Raw genomic sequence first — 18,981 nt, forward strand, 5'->3', positions numbered from 1 at the left:
GTGATAAATGTGTAAAAAGAAAAAGGGAGGGCCGGCTGGTGGCGCAAGCGGTTAAGTGCGTGCACTCTGCTGCAGGCGCCTGGGATTCGCCGGTTCGGATCCAGGGCACGCACCAACTCACGCTTGGCAAGCCATGCTGTGGCTGCGTCCCATATAAAGTGGAGGAAGATGGGCATGGATGCTAGCCCACGGCCAGTCTTCCTCAGCAAAAAGAGGAAGACTGGCAGATGTTAGCTCAGGGCCGATCTGCCTCACAAGAAAAAAAAAGAAAAAGGGATACCAACACTTATATCCAACACTTATATGACTAGGTAACTTTTACATGTTTTTAGAGAGAATTAATTAGCTCACCTTTAACACAATACAGTTGTCATCTGTCCGAATTGCTCCAGCTCTACACATGTAAGTTAAACTGGAATAAGATGGCAAAAAGTAAATTTGTGCTTGTGTTTTAAAGCTTCAAAAGAAAAATTATTTGTCTTTAAGATTTCATGGGGATTTTACTTATTTTGAGGGAGAAGGTGCTGACATTCCCTTATCTGAGGTTCTGTTAATTTAATAGTCAAAGACAACTAACTGATACATATATAGACAGCAAGCCAGATATTTAAAAAAAATACCTAAAAAGTTGTCTTAAAAATAAATGGCCTAATGAGTGGATAAATTTTGAAGGTAGGTGCCAGGCACATTGGAGTTCTTCACACTTTTCTCTATACTTTTTTGTGTATGAAATTTTCCGTAATAAAAAGGGAAAAAAAACCATCAAAAATAAAATATTAAGTTAAAGTATCTAAGTTTAAATGAAGTTAAGTTGGGATATTACAACTCCAATAGCAGAAGTATCACAGAAGAAGCATTTAACTTGTAACACTTATAGCTATCCATAAGAAATTACCTAACTATTCAGAGGTTACCAGTAGTGGTTTTGAGAATTAGTCAATAATTTGGTTCTACTGGAAAACAATTTAGCTTCACAATTATATCTGGCTTTGAATAAGAATAAAATTACTTTGTACACCCTAAGCAGATACTGAATATTAAGCACTTCAGAAACTTTAATTAATAAATTTCCTTTTTGATTAAGATTCCTTTAGTAAGCTGGGGGAAAAAACTAAAAGACGTCATGTTCTGGCTTCTAGAGAAAGCTATAAACAAATCAGTAAAATTCTTTACTTATATTGCAGAGGGTTGAATTCTTTATAGCTATTATCATTATCTTAAGGCTTGTTATCACATTGTTTTTTGAAACCAGTTCCATGAGAGCATTACCTTACTAACAATGAGGCAAACGCTCAGTTTTGAAGACAAAAAGCAAACAAAAAATACAAATAACATAAACAAAAAAAAATAATTCATAGTGTGTAATTCACTGAAAATTCCTCATTCTCGCCAAAATGTTAGAGAACCACAGCTTCCTAAATACTGGAACTAAACAATTCATTTAGCACAGAACCCTATGCAAGAGGTGTTATCTGCTATCAACCTATCCGATAATGTACTGATAATTAGACAATTAACATGTTTTGAATGCTGATATGAGCCAGGAACTGTTCTAATAAGGACTTTACATAACTATTTTATAAACTCTGACATCTCTGTGGGGACTCTTTATTTTGTTTTTCTAAAAGATGAGGATGCCAAATTCTCTGAAATCATGGTTTGGTTATCAACTTTAATTCTCACTCTGTGTTTCTATATCTTCATATTTTCTTGGCTTAATACTTAGCATAATATGTGTTGGCTAAATCTGATCTAATTCTGTATTATTTCAACTGAAATACAAGAAGAAGGGAATATAACAAAGTAATTTTCTGTAGACAGTCTTAGATGTTACATGCGAGTTTCTGTTCTGCATGCTACTAGTAGTAAACTGAGCAAAAAACTCATCCATTTAAGAAAATGTGAGTCAATCATGACTTGCAAATTTCAAAATCCCAAAACAAGATGGGGTTTGGAAGTAAGCTAATTAGGCTGTCCAAAAATACTCTAAGATATTGATTAAGCACTGTCTTTCTTCCCACATTGTCTTGACTTTTACCATTTTGCTGATGTGAGCTGCATCTCAATAGGTTTATCTCTCTGCAACATCTTCACAAAAATTTGTGGTAACAATTCTCCATCAACCAAAACTAGAAATAAAACAAATAACAAGAATTAAGGAATTCTTTAAATCTACAAAGTTCATAAATTAAATCATGTAGGTGCCACTGAAAGTTCCAGCCTACCATTTACCAGGGTCATTGATACCTGGGGGTTTTCAAAAGCTAAAACTGAGAAGCATTTCAGTGCTTGCATTCGAACCTGTAAAAATAAATGAACAAATAAACAAAGCATTTATTTTAACTTTGCAAATACAAATTATAATATCTCAGAATCTAAACTCTTCTGAAGAAGTAACTATTTAAATCTGTTTAAAGTACTAACGGAAGGACTCAAGGGAATAAAAATAAGACCTGTATATTTTAAGAGTACAGTAAGTTAAAATTATAAAAAGTTAAAATTAATTTTGAAGTAACAGAAACGAAAAAACAGTGAACAAGTAGCAACTAAAATTGAACTAGAAAAATCTCTAATCAAATTTAAAAGAACACTGTACCAAATACAATGTTGGTAAGGCAAACGGAACTTAATAACAATTAATTACCAACTGCCTTTCAAGTGGGACATTTCTTCTTCCCAAACTACAAACCAGAGAACTGAAGGGAAGACAGAAAAAAAAAGAGCACTCTTGTAGTTGTGTATGGTATGGGGATGCGGGGCAAAGAGAACAGAAGGAAAGGAAACAAGGTTACAATAAAAGTTTGAAAAGGACTAAACTAATTTAACTTTTAAAACACCTGTGAATTGTGATACTAGTCCTCAAAACTAGGTGACTGGTCTGGGATGATACCCAGGGCCCAAACTCCTGACCACACACAACATATTTTACAGTTTGCAGGAGCTCCTATGAGAGCTGTGATTCTTCATTCTTTCTGTTCAGTTTTCACTTCCAAGCCTGAGTCTATAGACGATGGTCTTATATGGAACCTGAGACTGGCCCAAGAGATAGCTGAGAGGTGAAGCAGCCCTGTCCCTCACCTGGGCAATGGTCCACAGCACTAGCATGTGCCCACAGGCAGAACCTAGAATACATCAATGACACTCTGACAAAGGAGCAAACCTTGGGCAAGAGTAATGTTACCAAAAACTTTTTCCTTTCACAATCTGTAATTTGTTATAGTAGATAAGGAAGTCTAGTGCTGGAAAGAAAAGAAAGAAATGGTGGAAGGGCAGAGGGAATTAATACAGCAAGAGGATGGAGAAGAGGGACAGCCATCCCAGCAACTGTTTCTTGACGTGCAAGTACCGGCTGGTTTCAGCTTTTGCGTGACACAGGGCAGAGGAAGTAGCTCTCAGTATGTATTTCCTTCCTCTGCCTCTGGCTAGTTTCAAGCTGGCTCCATTCCCCATTCCTACCCTTGTGAGCTCTTCACCAAGACTCAACTTTGGATATATGAGGTAGGGAAAACATAAGTGTTAGCAGGCCCTACCTGCAATCAAGCTAAGGACCAAAAGAGCACACTAGGATCAGTGCAAGTGGATAGAAGAAAAAAAGGCCGCTTCTCTGCTCTCATACGCAGCTCTAATGTGACACAATAAGGACAATCCCCAAATTTGCTGCAATTTGCGAGTTGGACAATAATGAAATGACTCAAGTTTTAACTAAATGCCTGAAAATATATCATGATGCTACTTACCTATACATAAAAGACAGTAAAAAAAGTTTAATTAACAAGCCTGAAAACCCTTGACCTTTAAACTCAAAATACAAAACAGAACACATTTTAAGTGTTGATGTATATGTGGGTATATGCTGTAAGTTTGAGTCACTGGAGCTAAAATAAAGGTCTCAAATATGAAATTCAAAGTCTTTCCTGATACAGCAAGCCATTGTTCCTTCATACTTCAAGGCATCACCTCACCTGTAGCTTTGGCCCTGACAGCTAACCAGAAGACACTATTAACGATTACAGGTGAAAATCAATAGCAACTCATGCCACAACCATATCCTGAAAAAATGGAAAGGCAAGGGTAGCTTTTTTATTTTCAAAAGAACATTCTATAGGTAAAATAATGTCATAAGATTTTACTGATAAAATACTACTCTTGATCATAATATCTATCAAAGAAGCAATAAAATATGTGGGCGTCTTTCTAGAGCAAGATTCTAGAAACCAAAAACAAAGTATAAAAATCTGGCCATAATTTTTAACATCTTACTTTGTAAGATACTGAGGTTAGTAGGTGAGCAATATTCTGAACTGCACCATGGTTAAATAAAATTGTTTGATGATCTGGACCCTGTAAGAAAAGAGAATATAATAATAAAGAAGAGTAATGATTCATTCCAATAAAACATTTACTTAAATGTAGAAAACCATATTCACTACAATGTAGAATTCTCAGTTACCCTTCTCTTGTATAAACCCATCCCAAAAAAGCAGGGTAGACACTGTTTTCACTGTTTCACTGTTTGCAGTTTCCTGCAAGGGGCTACCATATCTTACCTCTCCCCAGTTCTCTAGAACTGCTGCCTCTTTACCTCCCCAAAATAAGAACGGGGGCACAGAAGCTATCCTGGCACAAGCCCTTTGCAATTCTTAAATAGCACACCATCACAGCAACAGAACCACTATGAATTCTGCATTTCATGTGTACACCCTTACCCTGTGCCCACAGGAAAGAGTGGTAGTTATTCTTACAACTTAAGACCAATGAGCTAGTCAGAACTCTAAAACTAATTAACTGTGAGAGGAACTGGACCAGAGCCTAAGCTATCTCAACTCATCAGGGAAGCCTGAGTAATGCATGGTGGGAAACACAACACTCCGTAACTGAGAAGTGAACAACGTGTTTTGTTTCTGTTTCTCTTTCATCTTTCCTCTTAAAATTATCACTTCTTAGAGTAGGAAGGTAAAGAAATAGGAAAAGTCAGGTATTTTATTTTTCATCAGCTGTTTTCTACTAATCAATTTACTGAAGATCTTCAAAGTAGCAGAAGGTTAATGCAAGGCTTTGAATTTGTCACAGTTCTTATTCATTCATTTTATGTCCCACCCATCCACTTAAATAATGAAGAGTCAATTACACCCAGGACAAGGATGGTATCTCATGCTTATCATTATCCAGAAGAGAAAAATGTAGCACCAAAAGGTAGGCTACCTGTCTAGGTTCACAAGAGAAAACCGGTTACCAGTCTAAAAAAGAGCTCTCAAACCAATTTCTCCAACCCACTATTTAGCCAAGTAACAACTATCTTGCAGATGCACATTCTTTCTTTGACCAAAATGTCATTTGAAGTGGGGAGATTAGCATTCATACTTCTGAATAATAAAACAGCCATATTCTATTTTATAGGTAACAATCCCCTAAATATTTTATACACTATTAAAAAGGTCCTTAAAAAAAACTTCAGCAATTTCTCTCTTAATTTCTACACTTTTCTAACTTCTAATTTACTTTTAATCACTATATAATATTCCACAATCAACTGAGGCAAACCCCCACTACATAGTTTAGGTTGTTTCTAATGTCTCACTATTATAAACACTGTTCTTCCCCCCAACCCCCAAGGAAGACGCACCCTGAACTAACATCTGTTGCCAATCTTCCTCTTTTTTTTTTTTTTGCTTGAGGAAGATTTGCCCTGAGTAACATCTGTGCCAATCTTCCTCTACTTTTTATGTGGGTCACTGCCACAGCACGGCCGCCGATGAGTGGTGTAGGTCCGCGCCCTGGAACCGAACCCAGGCTGCCAAAGCAGAGTGCACTGAACTTAACCACTGGGCCATGGGGCCAGCCCATCAATGTTTTGTTGAACATTACTAAAGTTGCATCTTGGTGCTGACCCCTAGGGTATAAGGAGAAGTTCCCAGAGTATAGTTATACTATACTTGATATATTTGATATATTGATTACGTTTATCACTACATATACATCCAAAATAGTACAAACTTGCTTTTATAATAACTGAAAATACTGGCACAGGCTTAAATGTGCTGTCTACCTACCTCAACCTTATCCATGCACCTGCAATTATAATTATAGGTACCACTTACTGGGTACTAGCTATGTGCTGAGCACTGCTGTAAATGCTTTACTTGAATCATCTCATTTGAAACATAAGAGTCTCTGGCTTATTCATTATAAAGATAGTGGTAGAGACTGTAACGGGGGAGCCAAGGAAAAGAAGGATCTCCCAAGAATCTGACCCATTTTTTTCTTACCTAGTAACAAGTAGGTAACTAGAATAAAGTGTAATGATAAGCCTAAATTAGCCTCAGCTGACATGTCAGCATACTAAGGTTTTTTTGCCCTTCTTATAAATTTTAACATCCCAATTTAAATACTGGCAGTGCACAGCAGAACAGCTAAGTAGGCAGGGTGCTGCCCCTACTCCTTGCACCTCACTGTTCTTCCATCTCTGCATTCAACCAATCTGCTCCCTTGCTTTGAGGTAACCTAATACCAGTAGATTATTTTACATTCTTCAAAATATTTTATACATATACAAATACATAAGTATTTTCTTTCCCCTATTTTAACACAAATGATAGAATACTATATACACACACACACACACACAAAAGGTTTATATATAATACTATATACATATAAAATACTATACATAAATACTACATACACTATAAATATATTTATATGCATATATATGTGAGTGTGTGTGTGTATATATATACACACATATTGCTCTAAAACTTTTATTTCCTAGAGATCATTCATATCAGTACATAAAGAGCTTTCTCATTTCTTTTTTGGTCTTATTCCATTATATGAATGTCCCATACTTTAACCAGTACCCAATAGTTAGACATTTAGATTGTTTTCAGTCTTTTACTATTACAAACATCACTTCAATGAACATCCATGTGCATACATCTTTTTCTTCCTAAGAGCTGGATCACTTATGAAATGTCTTTACTGATGTTGTAAAGACCAGTATATAAATGATGGTGAAAAGATCAAACACTATTCTCTAAACTTAACTATTCTCCACTGCTTACAAGATATTGTACTTTTTAATCCCTCAAATTCTTTGCCCTAAAGGTCACAGTAAATATTTGTTACAAAAGCTCTTCCTCCTCTCTGCGGCCGAACACAGGATTGTGTAAAAACAACTGCAAGGAAGGAATTAGAGGCTGAACCAACTAGAGAGGAGGAGCTATCATATAATTCTTATCACATCTCTCTTTAGCCTCTCCAAATCGACCTGCATGAACCTGGGGTTAGTGAGGTGGGGAGCACATAAGCCCTCATGATCTTAAACTCCAAAATATAGGTCTCAGAAATTTGAGTAACTGCTGAAGAAGTGGCAACAATTTAGAAGTTAGAATTCCAATTAATATTATTACTAGACTTTTTTTACTCCTTAATAAATCAGGGAGAGAATTTCAAAGATATAATCATGATTAGCTTATAACACAAATACTTTTGTGTTATAATACAAATAATCTCTCCTCTTTTGTCTCCCCTCCCCAAAGTATGTAAATTTATTTACTATTGATAGCAGTATATGCAAATTTGTGAATGAGTCTTAAAATTCTACTATGAATCTTATTTTGGGCCTATATGTAAAGTGAATAACACGAAAAAAAAAGGTTTTATAATTAATGACAATACAGAGATCATCAGATCAGTCGTTTTCAAAGATACATCAAGTCAGTGTATCAGTAGAGAAATTAATATTGTATTTTAGGTTATTACTATTGTCATTGGGTTTACAAATGCTATAATGTTTCCTGAAGTCTAGTTATATCTCAGAACACTTAAATTTGGTCATTTAATTACAGCGGTAAATGCTAATTATGAGGCTAAAAGAAAGAAAGCTGAGTCAAGGTGATTTTCTCTGATAAGATCTCCAGTTCTGTTAGTGGTATGAGGGTGCCTACAAGTTCTTGCTCAGCATAAGTTTCTCTCCAGTAAAAGAACTAGTGATTTAACAGGATTCCTGTATCTATGATTTCAGCTAAAATAGCACTGAGAAGTTTCAAATGAGCAAGCCTAAAAGTGTTGAGAAGTTTCTATGAGTAATTCTAAAAGCTATTTAGGCAACTTCAGGAATGCGATAATTCAAACTCCTCATAATTTAACATAATTTGACATGTATTAGTTGTACCTGCAGGTCCAATTTTGAGTGCCTTTTTGGGATTACTATGGTTATGATTAGTAGACGCTGTGCTCTGAAACACTCAGGTATAGATGCTAACAGATTTTTAATGAGGCATAGAGTTCTAGAGTATCCTCTACCTATCTGCCAGGGCTGGCTATAAGACATCATTTCATTGTTGGAAAATTCTAGATCCTGTTCAGCTCATTTTTAGCAAACGCATTGCAACAAAACTGTCATTTTCTCAAAGCTTTCTCTGCCCATTTCAAAAGATTATGGGATTGTTTGACATTCCTGGTCCTTTGAGTTGGCTTACACGTTGTCAAAGCAATCAAGGAAGAGAAACTTCAAAGATTTTTGAGAAAAATCTTAAATTCTAAATGTCTTAAATAGAATTGAATAGGCTGTGATAATTGGCTAGGATGAGAGGGGTTTAAACTTTTAAATTATAATCTATAGATACTTTTTCTGGAACCAAGTGATTTAATTTTCATTTATTTGGGAAACTGTTCTAATAGCGTAGATCTGTGATCTTCCTAGTCTAGCACGTAGTTGTTCACTTCTCTTTCCCTTCTGTCCCGTAGTTCCCCAAACTGCTCACTTTGTATCTGTATTATACATGATATGTAGGTGAGTAATGCTGTCCTGAAAAACTTATAGAATCATCAGAAGATAAACAATTATTTGGCTAGAAGTTAACAATTGTGTAGAAATTATGAAAGATCTCAAGTAAATAATCACCCATGGTTATCAAAAGAGTACACTTAATATGTAAACTATGAAGCAAAATAAATAGCACTTCATAGCCCTCTTCAGTTTAGATTCAGACCCTTTTAATAACAGAAATTTCTCTCAAAGAGCAAAGAAGAATCTCTCATTTCTCTTTATATGAGATCACTTAAAACAATTTCCAGCAATGCGGAAACTGAGGGTATAGGGAAACAGTCATAATCACACACTGCTGGTAGGAGGATAAAATGGTACAACCTCTATACAAGACAATATGTGGTCACATTACAAATGCACACACTCTGACTCAGCAATTCCATTTCTTATGAAATGTCTTATATACAAGGTATTTGTTGCAGCATTGTTTTGTAATAATATAAGACTGGAAACAAGCTAAATGTCCAACAATATTATTTATTTAATAAATTATTATACATCTATACAGTAAAATACTATAAGGTTGTTTAAAAAAAAAGGCATGACGGAGCTCTTATGTTCTGATATGGAATAGCCTTCAAGATATGTTAAGCGAAAAAATGCAAGATGTGTACGCGTGGTATGTATGGTGAGTTACCATTTGTGTCAAAAAAAAAAAAACGGGAAGGGGCAATATACACAGGACTGCTTATATATGTCTAGATAATCTCTGCGAGGATACATAAAGAAGGCACATCTCCAGAGGGCATGCAAGATTTTACATTATAGAGAGCATTTACTCTGGTTCTTACTTTACAGCAGTGTGAGAAGATCTGACAGATGTACTCCTGGGTGTAGCGGGACCTGCTAAGCAGCGCCATGAGGTGTGGTATGACGGTGGCATCCTGGAGTCGAAGGGAAGGAGAACACAGCAACAAGGAACTCAGGCACGGTGAGTACATCTAACAAACTATTTCCATAAGTAGGTATATACACAAGCCTCTTATCTTAATGACAGTAAATCAAGTCTCTTTAAGGAAATCAGCAAAACAAAAGCAACATGGCCATCAAAACTGTCTAGGTGAAGGACAAGGAGAGGGGCTTCAATATTCATCCTCAAAAAAACAAAAGAACAGAAAATTCTCAATGTCTCTCCCATAAACAGCCTATATCCCCCAAATAAAACAAAATCATTCAATAAAATTTGACAGGAATCTGTTCTGAAACCAAAATGTGAAGTAACTAATAAGCTATACAATAATAAATATAGTCATGCTTCACTTAATGACAGGGACACATTCTGAGAAATGCGTCATTAAGCGATTTCATTGTTGTGCACACATCATAGAGCATACTTACACAAATCTAGATGGTATAGCCTACTACACGCCTAGGCTATATGGTACTAATCTTATGGGACTACCGTCGTATATGCAATCCATCGTTGACCAAAATGTTGTTATATGGCGTGTGACTGTAGCTTATAAGGAGGAATTATTGTATAAAAATAAAATTTGACAATTCTGATCTCTGAGATGTTAGAGACACAAGACAATTTATATAATAACAACTTCTCACTTATAGCATGCTGTCTATTGCTGACAGTTAGCAACATACATCATGATACAGGAGAAGAGAGAAGAATCCACCCCACCTGTTGCAGGGCTCTCCAAGAATCTCCTTTTTCTTAGAGTGCAAAAGAAATTAAAAGTTGAAAGAAGACTTGTCCTGAACCACAGATGGAAGAGGAGACTTAGCTCAAGCCTCCTAGTCTAATGCTGTCGTGAGTCCTAGAGCTATGCTTCTCAAGTATGAATGTGCACGCAAATTCCCAGGGGATACTCTTTATGTATACATTCTGATTCTGTAGGTTTAGAGTAGGACCTAAGACTCTGCATTCTAAGTGGCTGCCAAATGAGGCTGATGCTGCTGGTCCATAGACCACAATTTGACAAAAGACAACAGAGAGCAAGAAAGGAAACTTAAAAGAATACTACTGTTGGGATGAACAAGATTTGAGGTTTCCCTTAGAAAGAAAAGAATGCCCAAGATATATAAAAGCTAAGTAGGAAAAGAGAAGGCTGTTGATGCCCTACAAATAGAATCTTTTCACCTTGCTTGTTAGTATAACCCTCTGTGTTGTCAGAAGCAGTTTAAAAACAAAATGAAAAATTTAGAAAACCTCAAAGAAAGGTACTATACGCATAGAAAGAAAAGGAAGAGAGAAGATGAGAATGTCAAGTACGTGTGTATTTTATGGGGTGGGGGGGACAGTGGTTCCACTGGCAGAAGACAGGGAAGCAGGCAGCAGCTCAGAGAGACCAGGCAATCAAGAGGACGATAAATAAGCCTATTAGGCTCCTAAAACTACTACTACCTCCTTCCTTTCCTCATTGCTCTCTCACCCCTCAGTTTTCCTGTCACAACAGCCCCTATCCCTTTCTTCACACCCACCCCCTTTCTGCCAACTGTGTTATGTATCTGCAGTTTACAGCTGATTAAACAAGGCAAAGAACAGTTACATAATTTGCCCAAAGCCACCCATCGGATAAACAGGATTTCAACTAGACATCCCGTCCTCTTCCAACTTGACTGCCCTGTCTTTGGTTTAGTGCCTGAGCTGCTGTGGCAGCCGGCTTCTACACAATCCAACTCACAGACATCAGGTAACTGCACTGAAACACTACTCTCTGTCATTATCCCATCCAATGCCTTTCATGGATTTTCCACTGTCTCTGAGATGTTTCGTAATTTAGACATTCTCACTGTGAAAGTCACTTAATGTCCCTGGGTCTTAATTTTTCTCATGTAAAAAAGTTAAGTTGGCGTAGACCAGAGTTTTCCAGATTACACACCATGACCCATTAGTGGGTCATGAAATCAGTTTAGAGTGAGGAAGAAGGAGTTAGAAGAGCTGGCCAAGATCACCTTCTCCCTCATTACTGGGCTACAGGTTGGGGAGAAACTTCCAGGGTAAAGAAGACAGGTGACTGGCTTAATCTCTTTTAAACACAATAGGACCTTCAGGAAAACAGACTGATATTTACTAGGAGGTGAGTCCTTCTCTGTGGAATGCTTTGAGGAGGATGTTCCCAATTTAGGACTGTTTACAGTAAACCGGTGGTTCTCAAAGAGTGGCCCATGGACCAGCAGCATGTGAGTTATCTGGAAACTTGTTAGAAATGCAAATTCTCAGGCCCCATTCTAGACTTACTGCATCAGAAACTCTGGAGGTAGGGTCCAGCAATCTGTGTTTAACAAATCTTCCAGGTATTTTTGATGCATGCTCAAGTTTGAGAACCAATGTAGTAAAAAATCTACAGATGTATGAGGCTTAGCTCCCTGAAAATGTCACTAAGATATAAAGAATGTCCGAGGTATAAAATTGAGATCTTTCATAATTTAGAGCCTCCCTGCTGTGTGAGGTGACCCACAGACCTCACTTACAGACCTTATGTATCATTACAGGCCAGAGGAGCACGTGTCTGATTTGGGAAGGACGGACTATGGAGCCACGTGACGTATCCCCTCTCCCTGCTTGCCCTGCCTATGCCTCTTGATTGCTTATATTCTCGAAATATTTGTAAAGCATGATTCTGGACAAGATCTCTGATTCACATGTGTCCAATTTGACATACTGATTCTTTGTGTTAGCTCAGAGAATCACAACCAGAATTTTTTTTTTAATGGAAAAGGACAGAATAGAAACCAGAAGGCATCACATTTATGGAATTGTTTTGTGAAGACTGTCTCAGGATTCTCTCTCTCTCACACACACATACACACACAAATTCACACATATGCACGGTGTGGCAATGGAAAATATATTTCTTACTGTGGATTGTGCATAAGTGTGCTTGAAAATATTGGCCTGGATAATTTTCATTAAGAAAGTCCCATGTAATAATCCCTGAGGTTTTTGAAAACCACTGAATGACTCCGAAGATCTCTGGATTCTCTCACACTTACTCTCTGATTGTAGCCTGGCAAGTAAGCCTCTTGCAAACTGGTTCTCATTCACCTCTCCAGTTGAAACTAAACTGATGCCCTTCCTGCATTAGACAACTCTGCCCACCGTCCTGCATACTCTTTCTTACACAGATCTTTCCTAGACTGGCCTCTTTTCTCTCCACTTCTCTAAATCTTATCCATTATTCAAGACCCAGGTCAAATTCTAGCTTCTCTATAAAGCCTTCTCTGCTGGATTTAACCTAGAGTGAATGGAACTCCCTATCACTCATTTGGCATTAAATATACTGCCTTAATTAATATATATATTAAGAGATCAAAATGGGTCTTTTTTTTAAAAAACAGCTTATAAATTCCTCAAGCTCTGAGACTATATTTCACTTCTTTACAAAGCCTAGAACATTTGATATTTGCACATTAGCAAGACCTCAAATACTTTTGAGACTTTTCTATAACATAACACAGTTATGATGAGATTTGAGATGCTAAGTAAATTAGAAGTATGCTGTTAGTGAAATCTAACTGATGATTCAAAAATATCTAAAACTCACTGTATACAGTAGCTCCTCTGGAGTCACGGGACTGGTGAAGATGGTGCGCAGGCATCGGAGGCAAGCTTCAATGAACTTCAGGTCTGGGGACAGTAGTCCTATTAACAGAAAATAGATTTGAGACTCATCCTTTCAACTCCTATTTAAAACACTACAAACTGATTCTAATCTTTACTTGTACAAAAATGACTTCCCTACATACCTTGCAGTAAGGCAGGGATTATATGGCAATCTAGTAGAGACTTGACATTGTTTTCAGTACCCATAGCGAGACTTCCCAATACCACTGCACATTCAGTTTTCAGCTCTGTGCTTGAGGTCTCTTGCTGAAGCAAGTACAATAATCTAAAAAGAAGGAACTTGATAAACAGAAGAGACTAAAAAACTTAACCAAAGTAAATTAGCTAAAAGTAATGTGATAGAAGCACCTACCAATACATCCCACATACTAAAAATATGGTTGGTGAGTTTACAGACTGCTAGAAAATAGTCATTTGTTTATATCAGCAGCTAATTTAATTTTAAAAATCTGGAAAAAAATCTAGAAGAGATTTTCTTCATTTTAAGCAAAAGAACTATCATATAATCTCAGAGTTTATCAGAACTGTAAATCTGAAAGTTGTCCACAAGCGGTCTCTGTAGAAACAGCAGCACCACAGTCCATGTGATCTGCCACTTCAGGATATGAAGACTCCCAGTGCCAAGTGCTGTCAGATCTTAAATTCAGACGAGAAATGGACCTTGAATATCCAGAGCTATAGTTTAGAGATCACAAAGGTCTAGCCTAGAGGGAATATTCAGAGTACTGTGCAGCTCTTCAAGCAACGGAAGCTCTCTTTTTTCCCCAGTTCTCCTATTTGGGGAATCAGGAGATCCTCCCACTTCCACTCCAGCCCAGACTGCCAAACAACTACTCCCCAAACTCTAATCACCCACCACTAATGACCATCTCCCTTATATTCCAAGGTAGAACTCTCATGCTCCCTAAAGAATATTTATACATATTGAACACTAATCTCCTAAGAGAGGCAGCTGAGAGCTTTATGGTTACCAAAGTATATATTTGAGGTCAGTTATGATAAAAACTATAAAATCAATAATCCTGTATCAAAAGATAGAAAAGAAGAAAGAGAAGAGAAAAAACCAAAACATTAAAAAACTCTAAGTGAAAAACTTATAGCAACTGCACATAAAACTTAGCTGAGTAGCAAAGGCAGAGAGGAAGTTATACAACTGCCACTGTCTTCCGAAAGGAAGCTTATAAGGTCATCAGAAGAAATCTAACTTTCTATGTTAACTTAAAAATCAGCAATTTCTAAAAATTAGAAATTAAAAAAAAGAAAAGCAGGATTAAAAACCAAGCAGGTTTTTTTTTTTAATTCAAAAAGGTTTTAAGAGGGGCCGGCCTGGTGGCGTAGCAGTTAAGTTCGCACACTCTGCTTCGGCCGCCCAGGGTTCGCAGGTTCGGATCCTGGGCATGGATCAAAGCACCGCTTGTCGAGCCATGCTGTGGCGGCATCCCATATAAAGTAGAGGAAGATGGGCATGGATGTTAGCCCAGGGTCAATCTTCCTCAGCAAAAAGAGGAGAATTGGCAATGGCTGTTAGCTCAGGGCTCATCTTCCTCACACACACAAAAAAAGGTTTTAAGAATCCTAAGAAATTATTATCCAATCATACAAACACTGCCAGGGCTCTGAGGAGATAGGGAAGAAAGAACCAGGCTGGTGTACACTGCCTATTATCTACCCAACACATTCTTTTATTGCAGGGTCAATGATCTTCCCGAATTTATAAAATGTATTAATACATTCACTTCATATTCCTTCCTCTGGTACTTTAGTGTTTTTTTTTTTTTAAGAGATGCATCATATAATGTCAAAGCATTTATTTAAAAAATTAAGAGGCTTTTCAAAAACAGGATAGACAATACAGAAAAAAGATGACTCTCATGGTTGAGAATGAGAAATACATTAGAAACTTAATATAAATAGCAGAAAAGGGCATGATAGCAAACATACCTTGGAACAGCTCCTAAAACAATGAGGTTGGCTTTCTGCTTGTTGTTTCCAATTACAGCATTTTTCATGTCTCTGAATTCAGGAGAAGAGAAAAGGGTAAGGTATGTTGAGACATCACAGAAAAATCAAAGATCAATTCATTCCACTTCGTCTTTATTATGCAACATCTTGTATTGGCAAGTACAGAAATTAGTGACTAAGTCAAAGCACTGACCCATCCTCACCCAGAGTGCCAAAGAAAAGGGATGGCAATGGGTGCTGAGTGAGCCCAGGGGCTGTAAAACAGGAGAGTACTGGAATGGGCAAAGTGGGAGATATCCTGGGCACTGGGAAAAGTCTTCTGATACAAAGAAAGTCGAGTTCTTCAAAAACAGCCACTAATCCTTTGAATATAAAGAAACATAGGCCACCTTCTCGCTCACAGCTCTGGGATTGGGGAACGAAAGCAACCAGCCCACAGAACGTATCTGACTTTGTTTACTTTTTTCCTCTTTTTCTCACTTCTTTTGGACTGGATATTTCTTACGATGCCATTTTATCTCCTTTATTGTCTTATTAGCCGTACTTTGGGTTTTGTTTTGTTGTTTTTTTCGTGGTTGCTTTACAAATCTACAATATGCATCTTTTACCTTATCATAGTCAATCTTCAGGGGATATTCTCCCATTTCAAGTGTATTGTAAGTGCCTTGCAAGTATAAGCTTCCATTTCTCCATCCATTCTTGGTGCTGCTACTGTCATACATTTTATTTTTAAATTAGTTAGAAACAACATAATATATCGTCACTATTTTTGCTTAAGCAGCCAATTATCTTTTAAGAAGATTAAAAAATAAGAAAAAAACTTTTATATTTCTCACATATTTACCAGTATTTTTTATTCTAGCTACACTCAGATCTTTGCTTCATCAGGAATAAAACTCTACTCCACAGTAAGAGTACCTCTATCAACGACCAAGTGGTTCACAAACACATGGTTGGTCCCAAAGGGCAAGTGGAGAAACTAAATAGCTCAAAATAAACCTAGTGCTACTAATAAAATGTTTAACAAAAAATACTTACCCAAATTAGTCAGTATTGCTATCTTAATAGAGAACACTAGAACACTATGTGATTCTACACAGCAGTGGTTCTCAAAGTGGAGAAGAGGGCATTACAGCCCCCTAGGGGCATTTCAGAAGTTTATGCGAGTGTCTGGAAATTCCTGGCCCTAGTTTTACAAATAGACAGCATTTTTTGCATAGTTTTAAAGAAAACTGTATTTTTAAGTACTGTACCTGCCCTGTAACTAAAAGGGAGATTACACTTTTTATTAAAAGTTATTTCATTTTGGAAAATCAGATCACCAGTACAGTGGCACTCATGGCATTTGAGTCATCGATATCAGACACCTATACCAGCCCACATTTGCAGTTCCTGCATTCACACTACTTCATTAAGTTTTCTAACATAGTCATGCCTAAGCATTTACATATTATAAATTACCTTCTTTTTAAAAATTTCTCCTTTATATTATAAGCAGGGAAGGCATTATATTATTTTTGGAGTTATGTATGTGAGTAGGTCATATTATTATGGAATTTCAGCAGAGTACAGGTGGTATCTCAAAATATTTATAAGGGGAAGTCAGGTCTGATAGCATTAAGACCATTGCTATAGAGCCTCCAAGTTCTTAGCTCACCCATTTCTTTCATATCCCAAAGTAAGTTCCCCTAGATATTCATCCAGCAACTCTTCTGACTTCCCCTCTTTTAGGCAGCAGAGCTCTACAATATATAGGAATTTTTTGCAAACCTTAAAAGTTACAATCCTAAAAAAGTTCTGTAGTTGGCAAACCACAATCTTGTAGAAAAGCGGAGTAGAAAACAGAGGGGGAAGAAGTTACTTAAAAAAATCAACAACTAAATGTTATAGTCAGCATGTATTTCCAATACCAATCAAATTGACTGGCACTAAAAACCTTGGCAACAATTATAATATCCTTCTCCTCAATTACCTTCTTCGATTATTTACTGCAGGAAAATACTGCTATGATGTAGTGATCTGCTGAAAGCTGATTCTCCCCACAAGTTTTTGAACAGCATTTTCACAAGTCTTGAGCCCAATACTGTACTTGCCTAGTCTTCTTCCATTAGCTCAGTGCCTGCGGGTAGGTCTATTTTTCAGAGCCTGATCTCTTTCTGTAATCTATCCCACAGATCTCCCACATGGTGTACAGGGGTAAGTAGGAGTATTTTTTGTTTATGGGGACTAAACTGAATGAAGCTTACTAAGGTTTTTACCAAGTTCTGATACATGATTATAAAATTATGTGATAACAAAGTCTCATTTAGCAAAGCACAGTTGGTGAGAGACTGTACATCTAGGCTCCTGCCTTCTTATGGATGCCTGCTGTTTTCTTAAGAGACTCACTTTCCAGTCATCAGCTTATAGACCCTAACCTAGCAGTATGCCATTTACTTTCATCTTCTTCCCTTCTCTTACTGTGTTCTGCCTATACTAATGTGCACATTCATTTGTCCAGCAGCTATCTATTGAGGGTCTATTTTGTGCCAAGTGCCATTCTGGATACTCTCTCTATTCTGGAACTCCCGACCCTAACATTTTCCCAGATTTCTCCCCATCCTCCCTAAACTAAGCAGAAATGAGATGCCCCCATGTTACCTTATAAACACATTCCAAATATCTGAAACCATGCCAAATTAAATGTTTTTACAGACAAAAGCAAACAAAAACCCCTTCAAAACCAACTGTCCAGTTCTCTTAATAATCTGTGAAAAGGACATGAAGGAGGCAGCCAGTAGTTATAGAGCAGATGCAGACTAAAGAGAACACAATTAATAAAATGAACCAATGTGTAAAGAAAACAATTCTTGCATTACCTCTAATAAGCAAAATATATCTATGCTAGATAAGGAAGAAGAGATATTAATGACCAGCAAATAAATTCTATTCAGCTGTTACTATAAAGGGACACTGTAAGATCATTTCTATGAAAGAGTTAAAACCTAAAGAGACAATAATCATATACACCCATCTTTAGTAGATCTAAGTACAGTGTAGGATTCAGTTTCAGAGTCAGCCAGATGAAGCTTCTTTCAGTTCCCAGAGTGGAGCTATTCTCTCATCTCCTTACTCCCTTCCTCATAACTTTCCCTGGCTAACTTTACTCATCTTTCAGTTCTGAGCTTAGACGCCAATGTCAATTCTTCCGGGAAGCACATCCTGACAACTCCCAGGTCTAGGTAGGTGTCCCTCCTAGGTGCCCTCTATCATAGCACACTCATTACTTTGTTAGCACAGAAGTCTGTCTCCTCTTGAGAAGCAAGAAAGCCAGTCTGAGCTGGAACTTTCAGAGAAGTTACTATCAATGGATCACAAAACGTATCATATAGAAATCCATATTTTTGTAAAATGTAAACTCACAATTATTCAATATGGGAGTACAATAAAACTATGCAAGATTTATATATTGCTTTAAAGTTTACAAAACATTCCATATCCATTATTTTACTTAATTATCATTACAATCTTGAGTAATATTAACCCCATTTCACAGAAGAGGAAGCTAAGACTCAGGTCTGAGGCTTTTCTCAGAGGCCCACATTAAATGACTCAGTCTCAACCCATGTCT

General features: G+C 37.0%; 1 protein-coding gene across 13 annotated transcripts in view; it reads right to left on the reverse strand.

Moving 5' to 3' along the window:
* ARMC8 (armadillo repeat containing 8) overlaps positions 1-18,981 on the reverse strand; it is a 101,830-nt gene that overhangs the window by 47,624 nt on the left and 35,225 nt on the right. For 12 of the 13 annotated variants that reach the window (XM_058552431.1, XM_058552448.1, XM_058552349.1 and 9 more), the window contains 8 exons: positions 15,351-15,422; positions 13,532-13,674; positions 13,330-13,427; positions 9,622-9,714; positions 4,261-4,341; positions 2,226-2,301; positions 2,039-2,129; positions 352-412 (listed from right to left, as the gene is read on the reverse strand). In XM_058552431.1, the coding sequence (XP_058408414.1) occupies positions 352-412; positions 2,039-2,129; positions 2,226-2,301; positions 4,261-4,341; positions 9,622-9,714; positions 13,330-13,427; positions 13,532-13,674; positions 15,351-15,418 (711 nt within the window). In that variant the 5' untranslated portion in view covers positions 15,419-15,422. Of the gene's footprint in view, positions 1-351; positions 413-2,038; positions 2,130-2,225; positions 2,302-4,260; positions 4,342-9,621; positions 9,715-13,329; positions 13,428-13,531; positions 13,675-15,350; positions 15,423-15,979; positions 18,757-18,981 lie in introns of those variants that run through there. The other variant, XM_058552366.1, reaches the window with a different exon arrangement.

This window comes from Diceros bicornis, chromosome 2 (assembly GCF_020826845.1).
Source record: "Diceros bicornis minor isolate mBicDic1 chromosome 2, mDicBic1.mat.cur, whole genome shotgun sequence".
NCBI classification, from domain to species: Eukaryota; Metazoa; Chordata; class Mammalia; order Perissodactyla; family Rhinocerotidae; genus Diceros; species Diceros bicornis.